This window comes from Colius striatus, chromosome 1 (assembly GCF_028858725.1).
Source record: "Colius striatus isolate bColStr4 chromosome 1, bColStr4.1.hap1, whole genome shotgun sequence".
Lineage (NCBI taxonomy): Eukaryota > Metazoa > Chordata > Aves > Coliiformes > Coliidae > Colius > Colius striatus.
Genome location: NC_084759.1, coordinates 125,641,001 through 125,659,850, shown reverse-complemented (window position 1 = coordinate 125,659,850; position 18,850 = coordinate 125,641,001). Strand labels below are relative to the sequence as shown.

The 18,850-nt window shown below is 41.7% G+C and overlaps 1 protein-coding gene across 1 annotated transcript in view; it reads left to right on the top strand.

Moving 5' to 3' along the window:
- The first annotated feature begins 764 nt into the window (after positions 1-764).
- Positions 765-18,850, top strand: part of SCUBE1 (signal peptide, CUB domain and EGF like domain containing 1) — a 212,253-nt gene continuing 194,167 nt past the window's right edge. The window contains exons 1-2 of the mRNA XM_061988784.1: positions 765-852; positions 3,702-3,824. Of these exons, the coding sequence (XP_061844768.1) occupies positions 765-852; positions 3,702-3,824 (211 nt within the window). The remainder of the gene's footprint in view (positions 853-3,701; positions 3,825-18,850) is intronic.

The following is an 18,850-nucleotide window of genomic DNA, read 5'->3' as shown; positions in this document are numbered from 1 at the left end:
GAAAACCAGCGGCGCCTGGCAATGACCCGAGGCAAGTGGGAAGGGAGTCAGGCGAGGCCGTGAAGAAGGCAAAGGGACAAGAAAAAAAAAAAAAAAGAAGTTTTCTTTTAGTGTGCGCCCAGGAAGGGGGGTAAAATCCCTCTGAGTGGTTGTCAAGGAGATAGGCGGCCGGGATCGTCGGCTCGTCTGCCGTCAGAGCCTGCAGCGCGGGGCTGGCGGCGGGGGGTGGGGGACGGACGGACACATTTCCTCGCGGCGCCCTGCGCGGGGCACGGGGCTGCGCCCCCAACAGCGGCTCCCAGCCGCGGGGAGGCGCCCTCCTGGGTGCGGGGTATGTTCCCTAAGGGGAACAAAGCCCGGGGAGGGGGCAGCGGGGACTGCCGTGGGCGAAGCCTCTCCGCAGGCTCCCTACCTGTTGGGAGCCGTGCGCGGCAGCTAGCAGGGACGCGGGCATCACGCTGATAAGCAGCACACGCCGCACTAACAGACAGCTCTCGGGGCGGGGAAGAGTTCAATTGCTCCGCCGACCACCACCCCCCACCCCCGACGGCGGCGGCGCTGAGGGGCAGTGTCGGGGGCGACGGGGGCGGCCCGCCCCGGCCCGCCCCGGCCCGCCCCGGCGGCCGGCCCCGCCCCCGCCGCGGGAGCCCCGGCGAATCAGCGGGGCGCTGTCAGGGCGTCAGCGCCGGCGGCTCCGCGCGGCCGGCCCCGAGCGCGTCCCTTATCGCAGACAGGCACCGGGGGCCGGGGATCGCATCATTATCATGGGCACTGTTTGCTTTTCGCGGCGCTGCTGTTTGCTTTTCGCTCTCGCCTGGGCCGGCAGGTTGGCGGGAGGCAGCGGGGGCGCAGGTAAGAGGGGGGCTCCGCCGCCGTGCCGCCTTCCCCGGGCTCGGGCGGCGCGGAGCCGTTGCCCCGGGGGGACCGTGGTTGTCCGCTCTCCTCTCTCCGGTATTAAGGTGTTGAGGGGGAGGTCACTTCTCGCCGCTTATAGTGCCGAGGGTGTTGGAAGTTGCGGTGGGGAAGGCGTTTCCTCGCGTGTTTGACACTGCCAGAGCCAAGGGACGTCTAGAGGGAGAGACGGGGAAGGAAAAGTTACTTTCCTTAAGTGGCTACGAGATAAATCTGTGCTGAACCCTAGAGACTTCCCAGGGGAAGCGTTGCCTCTTATATCTTCACAGGTTTTTCCCTGTCTGTGCATTAACCGAAAGTCCTGGTGTTTCTTAAGAGCCGTGCTCGTATCTCTTTAATAGCAGTAATGATGTTAAGTCTCGCGCCGGTGTTTAAAAACAAATACAAGGAAAAAAACCCCAAAACCTAAACATCCAAAACCCAACCCCAAAACCTCATCTGCCTAGGAATGTTGTAAATAATTTCTTAAAGATGTGTATGCAGTCTCTGAAGTTGTGCTAGAATAAATCCTTTAAGGTGAAGTGGGGGCGCGGGGGGGGGGGGGGGGGGGGGGGTAAGGAAATCCCTTTTCCTCAGATACAAGAGTTTAAATGCAACAAAATGAACGAAGTCAGCGTAGAAGTTCTTAAAGTCCAAGAACTGCAATGTGAGATGTGGAACAGAGCGGGGGCTCATATTTGGTTTTGCCCTTTCATTTGACTCATTGGCATTCACGCCTGACTCCCAGGCATCCTCTGGTTGCTGTGAAATGTCCCCCTTGGCTCAATGCAGTTTGAATTTTTGACGGCATTATAAAGAGTCCAGCTGTCACTTTTGCTGATCTTGATGGGAGATGGGTGCCGATTTAATGAGTCAAAAGTATGAACCACAGCTTTTTCTAGTTTGGGGCTTTTTTGTGAAGTTTTTTTTTTTTGTTGGTGGTAGTTTTTGTTTGTGGGTTTTTTTGTTTTTTTTTTTTTTTAAAGGCAGCAAACTCAACCTTCTTTTTTAGTGCTTGGCTGAATCTGTATGTGATCTGGGCAACACCCTCGGACCCCCTAAGCTAATTCACATAAATCATAGCTAAATCAGAACCGGCTCAGCGGCTGAAATGGACAAGAAAGGAGGAAACAGGTTACAGTAGCCCTGCGTTTTTCCAGAAAATATAACATTCTGCGTTTTGTTCCTCTCTTTCTGAGTAATAACAACAACAACAATAACAACGATAGAGAGAGCGTCCAGGCAATACCCTTGCTAGGGTCCCCGAGATGCTCCGCGAGGCCGTCCCCGTCTGCCCCCCTCGGAGAAGTTCTCTGCTGTGTGCCATGCGGCAGGATCTGCTCATCCTACCCTCCCTAAATAGCCCCCTCCTGGCCCCGGTGACTTTGAAGGATCTGGGTGTTATCACTGGAGATGGCTGAGTGAGCACTTCTGAAACAATTAGCGTTAGGATTTCAAGCTAACAATAACACTGTTTTCACTTTAGTGCACCTTTTTTGGAGGATCTGTTAATCTAATTGGCATGAAACCAACTGCACACGTCACCTCCCCCCCCCCCCCCCCCCTTTCCTCCGCAGCACCCCTCAATACTTCCTCAAACTGTGATGAGGGGAGGCTGTGCTCCGTGCAGCTCAGCCGGTTATCCCCTGGCTGCCAAGTCATCCCCCGGGGCAGAGCGCTCCCCTGCCCGCCAGCTCGCCTCCTCCCGGGAGCCCCAGATGTGCCTCTGGCATGAGACGCTGAGGAAATCTGCGAGGTGCGTTACTGACGGGACGGACGCGGCTGACGGCACAGCCCAGCCCGGGCTGACGGCGGCGGTATCGCCTACCCCGCCCCCCGGAGCCCCTCGCGAAGGGCACTGCGGGGCGCAGAGTGGCCGGGGACCGTCTGCAGGGAGGCAAGGCAGGTTAGACAGGGCTTTAAAAGTTCCATGTTAACAGCACACCCCGTCCCTGAATAGGTCGAAGCTTGTTTTTCTTTTTCTTTCCCCCCCTTCTTCTATGTTCACTTCATTAACATTCCCACGACTACCAAATCTCGACTTTCTCTCATCCTTCTCCCACCCTCCCCCATCCTCTTTAAATCCGAGGTAGAAAACGACTGCCCGTCACTGAAATGTTTGTAAAGGCTTCCTACCCTGAAAACAAGAAAAGCGGGCTGAGTCCCCCCTTTCAGAGTCTGCCTGTAAGGCACCCGCCCGAGCAGGGATGGCTGCTGGGACCTTATCCTTCTCAAGGAGTTTTAGTCCATAGAGATGGTGTTATCGCAGGTTGCTTTCTCCGCGCTAACTTACCGAGTTTCATATGGTCTTTTTTTTTTTTTTTTTACTCTTAATAAAAGAGTTAATGTGGGTTTGCACTTCAAATATTTCTTTTTCTCATTCCCTGCCAGAATAGTTTATTTAAACTAGGGTCTATCTTTCTAAATGAGAATCTCTTTGCTAGAGTATGCAAATAGGCTTCCCTCCCCCCCCCATGGGTCATTGAAATGCTGCTCTCCTGTTACTGAGATGAAGGTCTCCAGTACCAGACCTATACAACAGATGCTAATTTCTAGTACGTCCAATGATTTCCTAATGCCGAAAGGTGGGACCGAGTCCCTCCAGCTTGGCGGAGCAGTGTTGGTAAAACACTTAAGGGGAGCAACACCTTGGTTTGTTCAGTTGTTTAACCTTAGGTATTCCCGAACCCAGGATGACGCTCGGCCGGCAGCAAACAGCTTCTCCAAGGGGTGCATCTCTGCTTGACGGTTTTCCATGTCTTGAGTCTCCCTTCTTATCTGTCCCCTTGGGCTTCCTTCTGTGCTTCCAGATGTTGACGAGTGCGCAGAGGCTACGGATGACTGTCACATCGATGCGATTTGCCAAAACACACCAAAGTCCTACAAATGCATTTGCAAGCCAGGCTATAAAGGCGAAGGGAAACAATGTGAAGGTAAGGACGACTCGGCTCTTCTTCTATCTCTTCTCCCTTCCCTTCTCTTATTTGTTTGCTCTTTAAAGCTTTTGTAAATAGCTGAATTCCTGAAACGATTAATGCAGATTTACAGCTGCTTAACCTCAAATCTCGGTGTTTATTGGCACGCCTCCCTCCCCCCCCGCTGCTTTGGCTAATTGTCAGGCATCGCAAACATCGGGTCCGCCTGCCGACTTTTAAAAATAAAATCAATTACAGAAGAGGGGGCGTTCCGTAGGGAGGCCCCTCCCGGGTTAGCACCGGCCTGCCCGCTGCTCGAAGCGCCGCGCCGAGCACGTGGGCCCCGCGGGCCGGCCCGAGCGAGGCCGGTGGCCGCGTCGTGTTTCCTCGGCAGAGAGCCCGCGGGGCGGGAGCAGTTGCGGCCGCCGTGCCGGCCGGGGGCCGTCCCTCCCGGCTACAGGCGCCCGGGGCGGCCTCGGGCGTTCTCCCGCAGCAGAGCCGCGAGGAGCCCGGCCCGTCTGCCGCCGCCCCCAGGCCTGCGCCTCACCACCCGGGCCCGGTATTGGGTCCTCGGGTCCCCCAGAGGCACAGAGAAGCCTTCACCTGCTACCTGGACGGTGTGTTATTTACCGTCGTCCTTCTTGCTGAGCGAGAACTTCGTTCTCCGTCGGACAGTTGGGTTTTTTTGTGTATCAGCGCGAAGAGAACGCTGGAGCTTGATGTTCTTTGATGCTACACACGTGCCACGGTCATTTACTTTTGAGTGTGTGGAACACTGTTTCAGAAGGAACTATTTTAGATTGTTGCACTTACACAGAGCTAAAAAAAGTTGTTTTACTTCTCTATGTCCTTACATCAATCCTTGCGATTGAAAAAGAACTGGTATATTTTATTAGGTACCATGTACACTCATATTTCAAATTTTATGAACTCCATCTTGTCTACTGAACCTCAGCAGAGAGATTGTTCTCTGGTGAAAAGAACAAACATTGTAATCACAGCAGAATCCCTTATGAATAAAAAGCGCGAGATTATTATTTTTCCCCTACTTGTAGGTGCTTGGCAGCTATAAAAATTCTCCTTCCAATTCTCTTTACAGCAGACTGAAACTTTCTCAAAATATATATGGCCAGTCCATTAAAAAGATTAAAGACCTAGAAATGACTTTGCTGAAGTCTACAAAAATTTGAAACTGCATATTATTCTCCATGGACTTCCAAAGTGTTTGTTCAAGTGCCCTTGTAAAGCATTTTTGTGGTTGTCATATTTTTTCTGTCTTGGGCTTAAATTGACAGAGACAAATTCCTACTGTCCACCTCTTGGTGCTCTAGTGTCTCTGAGCTGCTGTTCACTTGGAAGCCAGAATTTCTTTCTTGCAGACAGAATAATCATTCAGCGCCACTTCTTCCTCTATCCATCTTTTTCAGGGAAAGAGCTCTGTGCTGAGAAAATGTACTCAAGGCCACAACTGTGGAAGTTACAGCATTCTTAGAGCTGGTACTGCTTGTTGGATTGGTTTTCCACATCAAAGTTTCCTTAAGCTTTAACTACTCATATTTTTGCTGTTCAGCTCTGTTTAATGGTAGATCTGGCTGATACTCATTTAATACACGTATTTGCCTCTGTTTGACTGACCTTGGCTCTGTAAAAAGAGAAAGGCCAGTGAGTAGTAAAATGTACAGAATCATGGAATTTCTGTGACATAAAACTCTTACATCTTCTGGAATTTAGTGTCTAACAAGCTTGATAAGTAAAGTAAGCTGGGGCAGTCTGCAACACATTCTGCATGGATATTGATTGTTCAGTGTTAGGTAAATGAATGTGAACTGTCTAGGTGTTACTGTGTGAACCAGAACTCTTTTTGTTACAGTGTTACAGTAAGTTCTAAAGACTTTGTATCAGCTCTGTATCTTTTGTGATTAATATCAAACTTTGGCATAAGCAGAAAGCTTGAAATATTTTTGGATGCTCGCTTTCTGTCTTATTTTAGATTACTCATATAGTACCTCTTAATTTAATCCTCAAGTACTTTGACACTTTCTTACTGGACTTATGTGCCTTCAGTGGCAGGCAGATATGATCTCCTTTTTATTAAGCCAAAAAAACCTCAAAACTCATAGAGGTGAAGAAAGGGTCATACAAGTCAGTGGCAGACCTAAGGTCTGCTGTTCACATGGAGTGGATTTATTTTGCATCCTGAGGTCAAGTATTCAAAACCTACAGAAATAAATAGACTAGCAGTATTGATTGGTAATTAATATTCTGTCCCAAGAAAGCACCTGTAATTAGCCTTTTAAAATTATCGTTTAAGATAAAAGAGATTGTGCTTGTAGTAACAAAGACGAAATACACCGAACGTTTTTTCATTGTGCCAAAACCAAAGCTGAGTCATTAAATGATCCTGAGTCTTTATAACTGAGCTTTTCTGAATAAGCTTTTTGAGCACTGAAACTAGTTACTGATGAGGAAAAGGTCTTTTGTACAGATAATGTGTCTCTAAGTTTGTAGCAGACTACCTCTATTGCTTCATGTCTAAAGAACATTCACTGTAGCATAACTAATTCGCTTTTAGTGCAGGCTCTCACATACAGTCATATGTTACTAAACAAACAGAATTGCAGTAGGCAGTGAGCTTAAAGAAATGGTACTGTATGAAAGAAATTATACTATAGTATCAATTTTATTCTAATAAATTTTAGTGAGCTGCTATTTTAGGTTATATTGTGGCATTACAATTAATTTAGGACCTGTGTATGTGTTTAATTTACTTTAAACATCAGTCTTAAATATTACTTTAATTCACTTAAAATTCTTTTTTAGAGAAAGGGATGGAGGATGGGAGCTAACATGGTTTGGATGATTCTAAAGTTTTATAAAAGCAATGGAGCACATATTTGTACAAGTATGTCCAGTATGTGAATATGTATTTTGTGTACGCTTGTGTATTTATTTATAGGGGGGTTTATTGAAAGAAAATTAATACTTTTAAAAAATGGAATCTTTTGGCTAATGCAGGAAATGTGAAGCCCAGCCACTTGTGCAGGATTTTGTGCATATTTTGCTGTTCTGACCTAAAGAGCAAGGAGAAATACGTAAGACAGAAACATTCCTTTAAGGACATGTGGAGAGCTCTAGCAGCAATTATTCTGAAATACATTTCTTGACAGGCTATTAGATTACTCTAGTAGGGAATTTATTTCTGAACTTTACGTTTCTCCCAAAATGTCTTTTGGATTGGGTTTCTCCTGAGTTTCTGAGGACTGAGAGTGACTTCTCAGTTTGCAGATCTACCCTACCTTTTTTCTTTCTTTTTTTTTTTTCTGAGTAGCCTTCTTGCCTGAACCAACTGAGCTATTTCTTTCCACAGAGCACAGTTGTTTCTCCAGACATGATTGTATGATAAGAGTTGTGCGTTCTTCCTTCATCTTACCTCCTGTTTCCCTCTGTAGATTTCAGTTTAGCTTTTTTTCAGCTAGCTATATTTTGCCGAGCCATATGGTCAGCATTACCGTTATGATGTTTCCTGATATCACGTAGTATACCAATATCCTTTGACTATAAATTCTGTAGCTGGCATTTTTGTAGGACAGAATAATGTGTCCATCACAGGTCATCTTTAAAAAATATATGCTTTCAATTGTCCATTTCTATTCACTGTACAAAATCTATTCACTGATAACTGATTTAGTTGCCCTGGCAGACATACTGTTACCTAGGAATTTTGTCAAATTAATATCTCAAGTGCAGCAACTTGCATTCTGCTGCAAGCATGCTTTCCCACTTCCTGGATTTTTGCCTTGAACCTTCTCTACAGTGACTTTTGGTCTCCCGACAGATTGATGTCTCAATACAAATTTTAGCTGGAAAATTGTCTCAAAGCAATGCAAATTCCAGAAGGTTCGAAAAGTTTCCAAGTCCTGAGGTTCCCTAGGCCTTGTCAAGGCCTCTTTTGTTTCCAATGCCAGTGTTGCAGGTTTGCTGTTGTAAGATGTTCTGTCACTGAACATTGTATGAAGTTTAGCTCTTAAACTTAGTTATTTTTTTCTGCCCATGCTACTTCTCAGGCTATTCCAAACCGTCACACCATTAATAATTAAAATACTCAGTATAATTTTTGGTTTATTTTTATCTGTGCCTATTTTATGTTTAGTTAGTGTGGTAAGTTTCTTTTCTGTTTTAAACATTTTTTTCCCCTCTGCCTACTGTTTATCCTCAGCATGGCTGTAATTTTAGTGAGTTGCTCCACCTGTAGTTTCTTTTTCATTTACCTTAAATGTAGGACTCTAGTATGTAGAGAATGTGATTAGGTGGATATGATATTTTTCTTTGGACACATTCATTGGCACCAGTTGCTTCTGAGTTGCAAAACTCCTATGAGCTTTCCCACATTGAGTAAATTTTTTACTGGTGTGTTTTTTCTGCTATCTTTCATAGTATTTGCATAACTGTTCTTCAGTTCTTTTAGTGATTAGCCTCATATAATTGTCATATTTCTTGAACTCTTTGTACAGACAACAAATGTTCACAACTTTCATCTGTTTGTTGGTTTTTTTTTTTTTTCTATTTCCCTCTGCTGTGAAGCTCCATAATGTTGTTGATGGACTTCTCATTGTGGGCAGCATACATGTACCATGGCAAAGTGTCTTGGCAGAGTCAACCTTGAGAAGATGATTTTCAGGTTCCTGCTCATCTTGGAATTTTGTGCTATCGGAAGCAGTTCTGCTTGACTTCTAGTCAAGTAGGCCTGTGCAGTTCTAGTGATGTAAGTTTGTCACTTGCTGATGTAGCTTCTCCTGATTTAAGTCCTCATTCCAGGAAACAAGCAAGTGGTCATGGTAATCTGCAAAGGTTACTCCCATGACAGTACCTCACTGGGTTTAAGGGTGATACAGTCTCCATGTAAGATAAACCGTTCCTGCTCCAATCACAGGTTTATTCAGCTGCACAGCAGGTCACGTTCTGTATATATCCATTTGGAAACACAGACTTAATTGTCCTTTCTGAACCCCTATGCTCATCTAAGGGCTGCTTAGCTGAAGGAAGCTTCTGGAAAATGTACAGCCAAACAACCTAGCAAGACATTTCCTAATCTGAGGCTAATAGTTCTTAACATTTGTCTGTGTATGGGGGATGAAAATACTTAATATGGTATCTGGAAAAAAATGCTTGTATTGATATACCTAGATTTTGCTCTTTCCATTGATGTTCTGTGATGTCTGCCTTTATCTCTGACATAATCTGTTGATGCAGACAGAAAAGAACAGATACTCTCTGAACTATTAACTAAAAGGCAGTTTTCTGAACTAGGAATTCTGATTTTGTAGAAACAACAGGACAGTGTATTTCTTGCTTTGGCAAATATTTGAGACTCTTGGGTCTATCATATGCAATTCTGTCTTCATGCTGCAGGTGCAATAATGTCCCTAAGCCAAAATTTAAACTACTCGTGGTTTCCAGCCACATACTTAAGTTTAAAATGATAGCTCATTGCATTTACAATCACTCAGAAGTGGTATAGGTAAACCACTCATTACCACCTACAGTAATTTTGTGCATGCGAGGCCAAGTTTATTCTTATACCCGTTTGTTAGATCTGTTTTTGAAGGACTTTAAGTGAATTTTAGCAACTGGAAAAACATATAGGAAATATATCTCCTCATCACTCTCCTTTGAATAATAATGATTGCTTCTCCAGACTTGACTTGATATCCTTCTTACAATTTTAATCGGATCACCTACTTTATCTTTCTTTTTCTTAAGAAGCTGGTCTAGCTCATTTGATTTACATTTTACTGTAGTCTTTTAAATATCTGCTGTGTTCTTCTGATGCTATTCAAAACTGAATCCAAGTATTGTGACAGGCCTGCTCTCAATGATCAAACTGGAAACAGCAGACAACATTTCAGAGCTCTCATTTCCAAGCTCCTGGTCCAGTATGTTACACTGAAGCCTCTTCTTGTGTGCCAGGGATAAGTACAGGGCTTCTGTATGTCTTTTAAATGGAACAGTGATCCTATTTCTTCTAAGAGCTCCATGGTGTCCTGTCAATCCACTCTCAGCAATTCTCTGTGAAGTGAACCATCTTTATCAATGTGGTCATATGACAGTAAAGGAACACTATTGGGTGTCCTTTGATTTCTGAAACTTGGGTATCTTGATGCTTGCACAACTCTAGTGGGCTTCAGCTTGTACTGTCTGTCTCACTGCTGAATTACAGTGGTGCTACTGAACAAGGCAGCTTATGTGACTTCTTCCTGATTGATGATTCTAATTGTAATAGAAGGTGAATTCATTCCCTCAAGGAAGAGTCACCCTCTGGGATCTTGCAAATATTGACTCATTTCAAGCAGAATATTGTCACTACATCCATAGTCTTACTGTTACTGCTCACAGAAGGTGATCTGGGAAGCTGCTTTGGTCAAATCTGATAATAATATCTACTAATAATATCCCACCAAATATCTCTCAGGATTTTCCAAGTAGCTGTGTTGATGTGTTGTGGTGTTTTTCTCCTGAAAAAAACCCTCAAATATAGTGTATTAGTATTCACATGGATTATAGCTTCCCTCTGGGTGAGCAGTTGTGATGATTTTGCTGAAAGCAGCTTCCAGAATCAAGTAGTAGATGTTGTCAAAAAATAAGGGATGGAGAATATAAACTACTTTCTTTGATTTCAGCTAGTAACTACTTGGTTTTGGTTTTTTTTTTTTTTTTTCTCCCTCTCTGTAAGTCCTGCTCATTTCATTCAGTAACTTGCCATGGTTTGTTGGGTTTAGGCCAACAAAAGTGTTTCCCTGAATCCATTTGTGGGGTCTTCTGTATCTATGCTCTTTGGTTTGGTTTATGTTTTGGTTGGTTTTTTTCTTAATTGTCCTGTACCATCTAATACTCCATTTCCAGCTTGATGGATTTCTGAATGACTTTAGGGAATGGAGTTTCTTAGGGAATGGAGAAGTAGCAAGCAAGAAAGTACTCCTTGGAACATTCTGTAGTAAACCAGAATTTTATTGCAGCCTAAGTGAATTAACAGCTTATAACTTCTTATTTTCTCCTTCATGCTGCTTCTATTCCTGGAATAGAGTTCTTTTTTCGGCCAGGGTTGACCCTTGTATTTATTTATTTCAAATGGCTGTATTTTTCTGACTTTGTCCAGCAGTTTATCTACTAAAACAATAATATTCCACAGTTGGGATGACATGACCTGTTTAACTGCCTTCAGTGCCATCAGTCCGCATATGTCATACACGGTATTGTTTTCTCCTCTCCCTTTTTCTGGATACCCTGTCCTACCTCAGAGCTCCTTTCTGGCAGCCTAATGCTGCTTCAGTGAACAGCTCCCCCGGTGGTCCAGTTTGGAAATCTTCCATTTTTACTTAAGAATATTTGCTCCAACTTTCCCCCTGCCCCCTTCCAGAAATGCTTCTTGGATACTAATATCACTATACTTTGCATAAACAAATACCATACCACTAGAAATATGGCCTCATTCTTCATCAGCATTACATAGAATTCTGAATTTGGAAAATATATGGGTTTCTTTTGAGGACACTTGTCTAATTAATTGATAAGCTCGCTGTCTGCTGGATGGTCTGTGGGTATTCTGGGAACTGTATAAAATTTCATCAGTCTCAACAGCTGCTGAGCTGCAAAACCCAGGGTGGCCTCCAGTGGTGGTGTAAACTTGGTATTTAGAAGGAACTTGTCCTTACCCCCAAATATACAGTAGAAAATATCTGCCAGAAAAATTCTAATAAAATGAAGGAGCATAAATAGAATGTACTAAGCTCAATATGTAAAAGTCTGTCCTTCTTTCATCTTCATTCTTCATACCTCTGCCAGACAGTGCCCAGTTTTCCTTGGTTTCCCCCTTGTCACTTTTACTTCTAGTGCAGTCCCCTTTACTTGCAGTCTTTGTTATCTTGTCTTGTATATTCTGTTACTTGGCTATGTCTTAACCTTGTCATTTCCCTACTGCCAATCCTACTTTTTTTTTAATATCCTTTCCTAATGTATTTTCACCTACTTCTTTTAAATTTTATTCAGTTTTCCTTCCCTTGTCCTCTCAGTGGCTTATTGCAGTTACAGACTAGTATTCTGAGAGACAGTGTTCCACACTGAGACCTCTGGGACTGCAAGCTCTGAGTCTCTCTTACTGGCCTTTTCTCTTGAGTTCAGTCTTCAAGTCAAAAGAGCTCCCATCAACTCTCAGAATTTTTCCCTTTTTCTCCCTTTTCTTACTTTTTCTCCACCTTTTTCCTGGCCTACCGCCATCTCAGAATTCACCTGTCCTTTACCACATTCCCTGCTGTTCCCACCTCCACAGACCCCTGTCTCTTTCCTCAGGTGGCTGGCTTGAAAGACATCTTTGCATGACTGTTTGCCATCATTTATCATCTCACATTTGATTATGGGGACTGTCATCATGTGTGTTCATTGCACTACCAAAATATATGCTCTTTGTTTTGAGGCTGAATGTACGTTGATGTATGACATGGTCAAGAAACCTCTAGTTAGGTGTTGGCAGAGGAGTTAGAGAATATAACTTTCTGCTGCTTCCTTAAATGTTGCCTAGATAAACTCCACTAACATGGCTTTTTTCTCCTCTGCATTTGTGCCTTGTAGCATCCATTCTGATGCTGTTAAGACACCATGGAAGTAGTGGGAATCATGGATGGCCTGTACCTGTGGAAGAGGATGGTAGATACAGTCATTACCCATGGTGCTAGTCCAATCCCAGTGTAGACCAGGAGAGCTTTAAATACAGGGCAAGTTTGACCAAACCTTAGGTAGCCTTGGATTGGGGGATGTGTGGGAGGAAGTTGTATGAAAAATATATCTACAGTCCAATCAGAAGAAGTGGCAATACTCTTCTTCTCAGTGCACTGATTTAGGAAGTTCCTCTTTGCTTAATCATGCATCTTTTTTAATTATTATTATTGCCTTTTGAGGGGAGAGCAGGGAGGGGACAACAACATAGATGTGATTGATATGGGACTATACTGTGAAAAATATCACTGAAATAATCTTCCCAAAAGTGAAAAAAACCCAATAGATTACTGCATGGCTCTAAAGGCTATTCTGTACTGAAAAGGCAATAAACTATGGTATAGAAGCTGAAAGAAATGTCAGGGAGAAGATGGTAGTGGACAAGGTGAATTGATTTCCTAATCAGGCTTTGCTTTTGAAACCATTGTGTTGTGAAACTACAGCCTAGGGCTGACAAAACACCAACCAAGAAGGACATTTGGAAACTTTGGCTACCTATATTTCAGCAGATACCTGCTGAACTGAATTCATTTGATTGTGATTTTTTTAAAAAAATGTCTTTTTAAACATCTGGTTTTTTTGTTTGTTGAATTTTGAGCTGTAATTTGGCCAGCTTCTTCTGTCACAGGAAATCTACCGAAAGGTAACTCCCCCCTCTCCTTACAGGAAACAAAATCTAAAAGCATTAAATCTCTTCAAGTAATTTGGGGAGATTTTTAAAAAACATAATAAAACATTGAATTTTCCATATAATCACTTTAGAAAAAAAGCCAACTTTCTGGGGTTTTTTTCTTTGTTTGTTTTAGTATGTTTGTACTTGCTTTATATTTCAGCTGAAAGTGGACCTGCTTTAAAACAAATACCTTGTATGAAAAATTTTTGTAACTCTAGCAGAGTTATAAAAAACTGAAGATAGGGTCTGACAGGCCCTCTTGACATTTCAAGGCTTTTCTACATATTTAAGATGCTAAGAAAAAGGAATACTCTTACATTACAGTTTGAAGAGTAATTTTGTTCAAATGCATTGAGTAATTGAGCATGTGCTTAATCTTAATAAGCCATTGCCCTTTAACGTAGAAGTGCTTTATTAACTTGAAGACACCATCTCACTGTCTTATTTTACTTTACAGTGCTCCTTCTTTGGAGCTGTAGAAGATCACAGTTTTTCCTTCAGTAATTGAGAAATAGTGAAAATAAATCTGGATCATTTAATAAGCTGATGTAAGACCTTCGTCTTGCAGGTGCTTCACATCTGAACTTAGTGCTTAATAGCAGGTGCCAAAGATAATTTACCAAATTTAAGGCCATGCTTTCACAGCTATTGATAATGTTTTACTGTACAGCCAGCAAAAAGCAAATTAAATGACAGATTAAATGACATGGATTAAATGGCTGTCAGATCATTGTGATTCCTGTAATCAATTTGTTAAGCAGATGAGCTATTGTCTCACAAAATATAGAAGCCAATTTTCATTTACTTTCTCAACTTGAGATTGCTAAACTCTGCACACAGTTGTTCCTGTGCCTTAGTCTGCATGAACTGTTGTCAGTCCTTATGTTTTAACAAGGTGTCACGCTCACAGAACATAAAAAAATTAACTGAGGAAACCTAAAAATGAAAGATGCATAATACTTACTGATTTGGTGATTATTAACATTTGAGGCTGGTGTGGGGATGTTGCTGCAGAATGTACTTCAGAGACCGGATAATGGGAACACTTAGAAGAGTAGCTATATGTTGGTTATATCATTGCTGAAATTACTACAGGACATAACTGCTGTGCATTTTAGTTCTTCCTGTTGTTGAAAGGAAATTGCATTGAGGTGCCTTCGTTCTGATTTCATTATCTTGAGCCAAAGGCTTACATTGAAAACTTTCAGGCAAGTTGTCTTACACTAAAAAAGTGCTTGAACTACGTGAGTATGTAGTTCTCTGAATGGGGAGCATAGGTAACATCTAAAGTTGTTGGCAGCATCATGTATGTAGGAGGAATTTAATATCTGACTTCATACCTGTAGAGCTGGATATGTCTTTTCTGAGTACACCTGTGCCTTCCTCCTTTTTGTACTTTGCTGTTTGCTGAACTTTAATGGAAAACAATTCCATAAAATCTATGATTTGGAGACATACCTGTACTTTTTAATCTAATCACAAAGCACCAAAGTCTGGCCATATTTAGAAATCCCCATCTTTCTGATGCATTTTAACCTGTGTAAAGATGAAGGTAAATTTCTCCTTTCCATGTCCTTCTCCTGATGTGCCACTTTTCTCTTAAACCATCTCAAATATTGTTTGCTCAGTGGTACAGTTCCTCTGATCCTTAATACTGGTCTTGGTATACCTCACACCAGAAAGGCAGGTGCTCTGAACTGATTGCTCCTGCTTCTGACTGCGGCAGGATTTTCCCAAGGGCTCTCATAGTGGCTTTGTCTGCATGGGCACACTAGGGAGAGGTAGTATCACTTGGCCTGTGTTGCAGACTGACCCAAAGCCATGAGACTGCCTCACTGAGGAGACTAACTGTGAGCTATTTGGATACTAGACGGCAGACAAAAGTGGAGCCCTGTGGCTTTTGTTTGGCTTGAATGCCTAGGAAAGCAAAATTGCCTCTGTTAAGACTGGAGTGTGTAGAGTATCCAGAAGTGCAAGGAATAAATGAGGGAAGGAGGACTGTCAGAATTACTACTCTGACCTGTGACTGTTTTGACTTGTTAGAGTGAGCCAGGGAATGAAAATAAGGAAGGAATAGACAACCTCAGCCCATTTTCCTGAAATAAAACCCTGAAGACTAAAATGGTTTGGTTGGCTATAGTTTGTTTCATTAGGTACAGACTGTTTCAATATGTGAAAACGGAAGCAGCTTATTCTGTATACAGTTTTATGTCTAAAGAGATTATGGCTTCTCAGTATAAGAACTTTTCTGTTACAGTTCTCTCAAAAGCTTTAACAATGAAAACACGTGTCGTCTGTGTCCCTCCCCACCCCCGCCAGATTCTTGTTTATAGTACGATTCACCATTCCAGTTGACTAGGAAACAACTTTTTTTTTGTCTGTCAAATGGATAAAAGCTAAGGTGTCATTTAAATTTTGTTTATAGTGACCTCTAAATCTATATAACAATGATTGATCTTTGTGCTTCTGTCACTTTGCATTCTTTCACTGTTTCTGTTTTCAAATATTTTTAAAATGATTTTTCTTGAGGCAGATGTAAGAATTAAATTATTAAAAAAAAAGTTACTGCATCACATGTGATTTTTATGAAGCAAACCCTAAAAGCTTTAGCATTTATTCTAAAATCTATTAGGGATAGCAGCAGCAATTACATCCATTTTCTAGAATAGCTTATTGGCATAATTTACTTTGAGTTAATGGTTTCCATTGCACGTTTCTGAGTGATCTCAATGTATTAGCCTGTACCTGAGTAGAACAGAGATACTAGAATGTATTTCTGCACTGCTTATCCTGAAAGGCTTTTAGTCATTACCATTAATATTGATGTGATGATTAAGCCACTGGTGGTAATTTTTAGGTGTTTTAACGACAAGTATTTTGGTGATCTATATGGTGGGTAACTGGCAGTTGCTGTAGGCTACTCCGCAATGGGAAGACAATGTCAATCCTTATCCTGAGTAGGATTGTATGGTATAATTGCCTGAGTTAGCAGAAGGCTGGATGCGAGGAATGGAGGCCTGAAAGCCACCAGAATGATCCTGGTGGTACACAGCACATTCTGTAGGCCTCTTGTTTAATGAAAAGGAAAGCCTGGTGTCTTGATCACATTACTGATTTATACAAGAAAGATTTGTATGCTTGTGAGGAGTCCTGAGGAGCCCTATGAGAGGCTTGCTGTTTGGATGTGAGTGTTAATATATGATCTTGCTGGATGAGGGCTCTGACACTGCTGGGCAGGGATCTGCATGTGCACGTGCTGTGCCCTCAGAAGTACAGACCTCAAGCTCACTCAGCTGATTTTGCTTGAACTTGCTCAAATATCTTGATCTCAAAGATGAGATCAAGCACGAACAATTTAAGTCTGTGAAGAAGCTGTGAAAATGGGACGTGATAGGTGGGCATGCTTTGAAAGGTGGTTTGCTTTAAGTAATACACGTTGTGATGTACTTCTACTTTTATCTGTCAGAAGTACACACACAACAGATACATGTGAGACTGTCATGCCAAGTACAAACACAGCTATCAAAAGGAAGAAATACGCTATCAGGAACTTTATTACATATTTTTATAGTGGAAAATTAAAGTGGAAAATAAAATTAAGGCAGAAAAGCCATAGCAGGAGCAAATTTTATACTGTATTTTTAAAATTATAGAATTCATATTTTATATTTTGTTTTTTAAATTATGCAAATTAAGTTGCAACATACAAACATGTAACAATGTTATGTTCCACTGAAAATCTAGTTTACCAATGGATTCTTCTTTATTAAATTTTATGATCAACAAGGATGTATAAAACTTAAGGGAAATACATGTCTTCTGGTCTGAATTAGTCACTGACAAGGTCTTTTCTATTATAGCATTTGAAGCAGGAGGGAGTGCTTTAAATGCTTCAACCCATTTAACCTTAATTGCTCAGTTTTAATAGACATTGCTAACTAAAGGAACCAAATTATAGCTTGAATTAGGCCTTACGAATCTTAATTAAAAGCTCTACTTTATAATCGGAAACTGCCTATGTTTAAAACAGTAAGCCTTTCTTAAATGGCTGATTTTAAAATGCTAAAGCCCTTTTGATAATAATTGTTTAGACTGAATACGGGTAACCATTATTGCACTTAATTAAAAATATCTCCTCCATGTGGTTTTGTGCCTTCTGCTGGCTGTAAAATTGTTTGGCTGGTGGGGGGTGGGATTACTTTACTTTTCCTGTGGTAATTTGAAAACATGTTGCTGCCCTTTGTTTTAAAAGTTTTCTGGGGTCACAAGTTACAAAATTAACATGTGAATCAATACAAATATTACCTCTGCATTTCTCTATCCTCAGCTGAACCACTTGTCAGTCAGTTCAGTTAATTGGTATACTAGGCATATAATTACAACCATTAATAATACATCCTAGAATTCACTCAGTCTAACATTTAAATTCTGATCAGACAGTTTGTAGTGGGCTTTCGTATTGCACTGTTTCTTGAGACCTAACTTCCAGTAAAAATAGTCTGTTATTTTGGCGGGTGACACTGGCACTATATATTTAACATTTTGTATACTGGCAGTTTCTTTTCATTTGAGGGGTATCTGAAGAGGACAAAGGGTGGGTTTTATCTGTCCAAGTATGGGTCTCAGCAGATCAGTGCACTTAAGCTGTTTGCCATGCTTTCCCTTTATAGCTGATGGAGAGAAATAGGAATTTCCTTAATGCAGTTAACCTTGTATTATGGAGACAAAAATAGATCAGATAAATCATGTCCTGAAAATAACAGTGTCTTTTTAATGCACATGTGGACGTCTAGAATGTAGACCTGTAAAGTTAGATGAGGTGTATCTGGACCAAAGAGCCCACCACTATGAGATTCAAAGTCCATTGAAATTAATGGAAAATATTCTGTACTTAGCTGTGCTTTGAATTTAACCAGGATAAAGAGTTTGTTAAGCTGCCATATTATCATTTGATTGTTACAAAATTCATCCTCTCAGTCTCAGTTTTATGGGTTTTTTTCCTCTATTTTAAATAGACCCTCACCTCTCCTGCATAGGCATGTAGTTAAAAAAACCAAACCAGCACAACTTTATTTTAGGAAAAAAGCTGATTTTTTAAAAAAATGTATTTTCTTAGAACTCAGCCTTAAGATTTTTCTTGGGACATGCTATTCAGAAAGCACTGCTAGATGATGTGGTTATGCCTTTGTTTAAATTGCTTTGCTTTTGATTCCAGTAGCCAAGTTGCCTGCTTACATAAACTAACCACAAATTAAGAGTCCTTTACACTAAGACTGCTGGACCTTTATGTGCACTTAGGAGTAATTTCTATGAAAAGTCACTTGTACCACTTATAGAGAGGGACAGGCCTTCTCAAATGTCAATCTTGTTTGGTTAGTTATCAGATCTTTATAATTCCCCTTAAGCATTTTTTATAATTTCTCTGTTGTCCAATTTGTTGGATGTTCCATGCTGATAGAGTACATAAAGATTGTTAAACCCAGAACAGATAGGTAAAATCAGGGCTCTTTTACAGTGCATCCAAAGAACTCAGGTCCCTACATACCGATGCTACATACTTAGATGTATTTATCTTTCAATATCCAAAGTGGCCAGACCAAGTTTG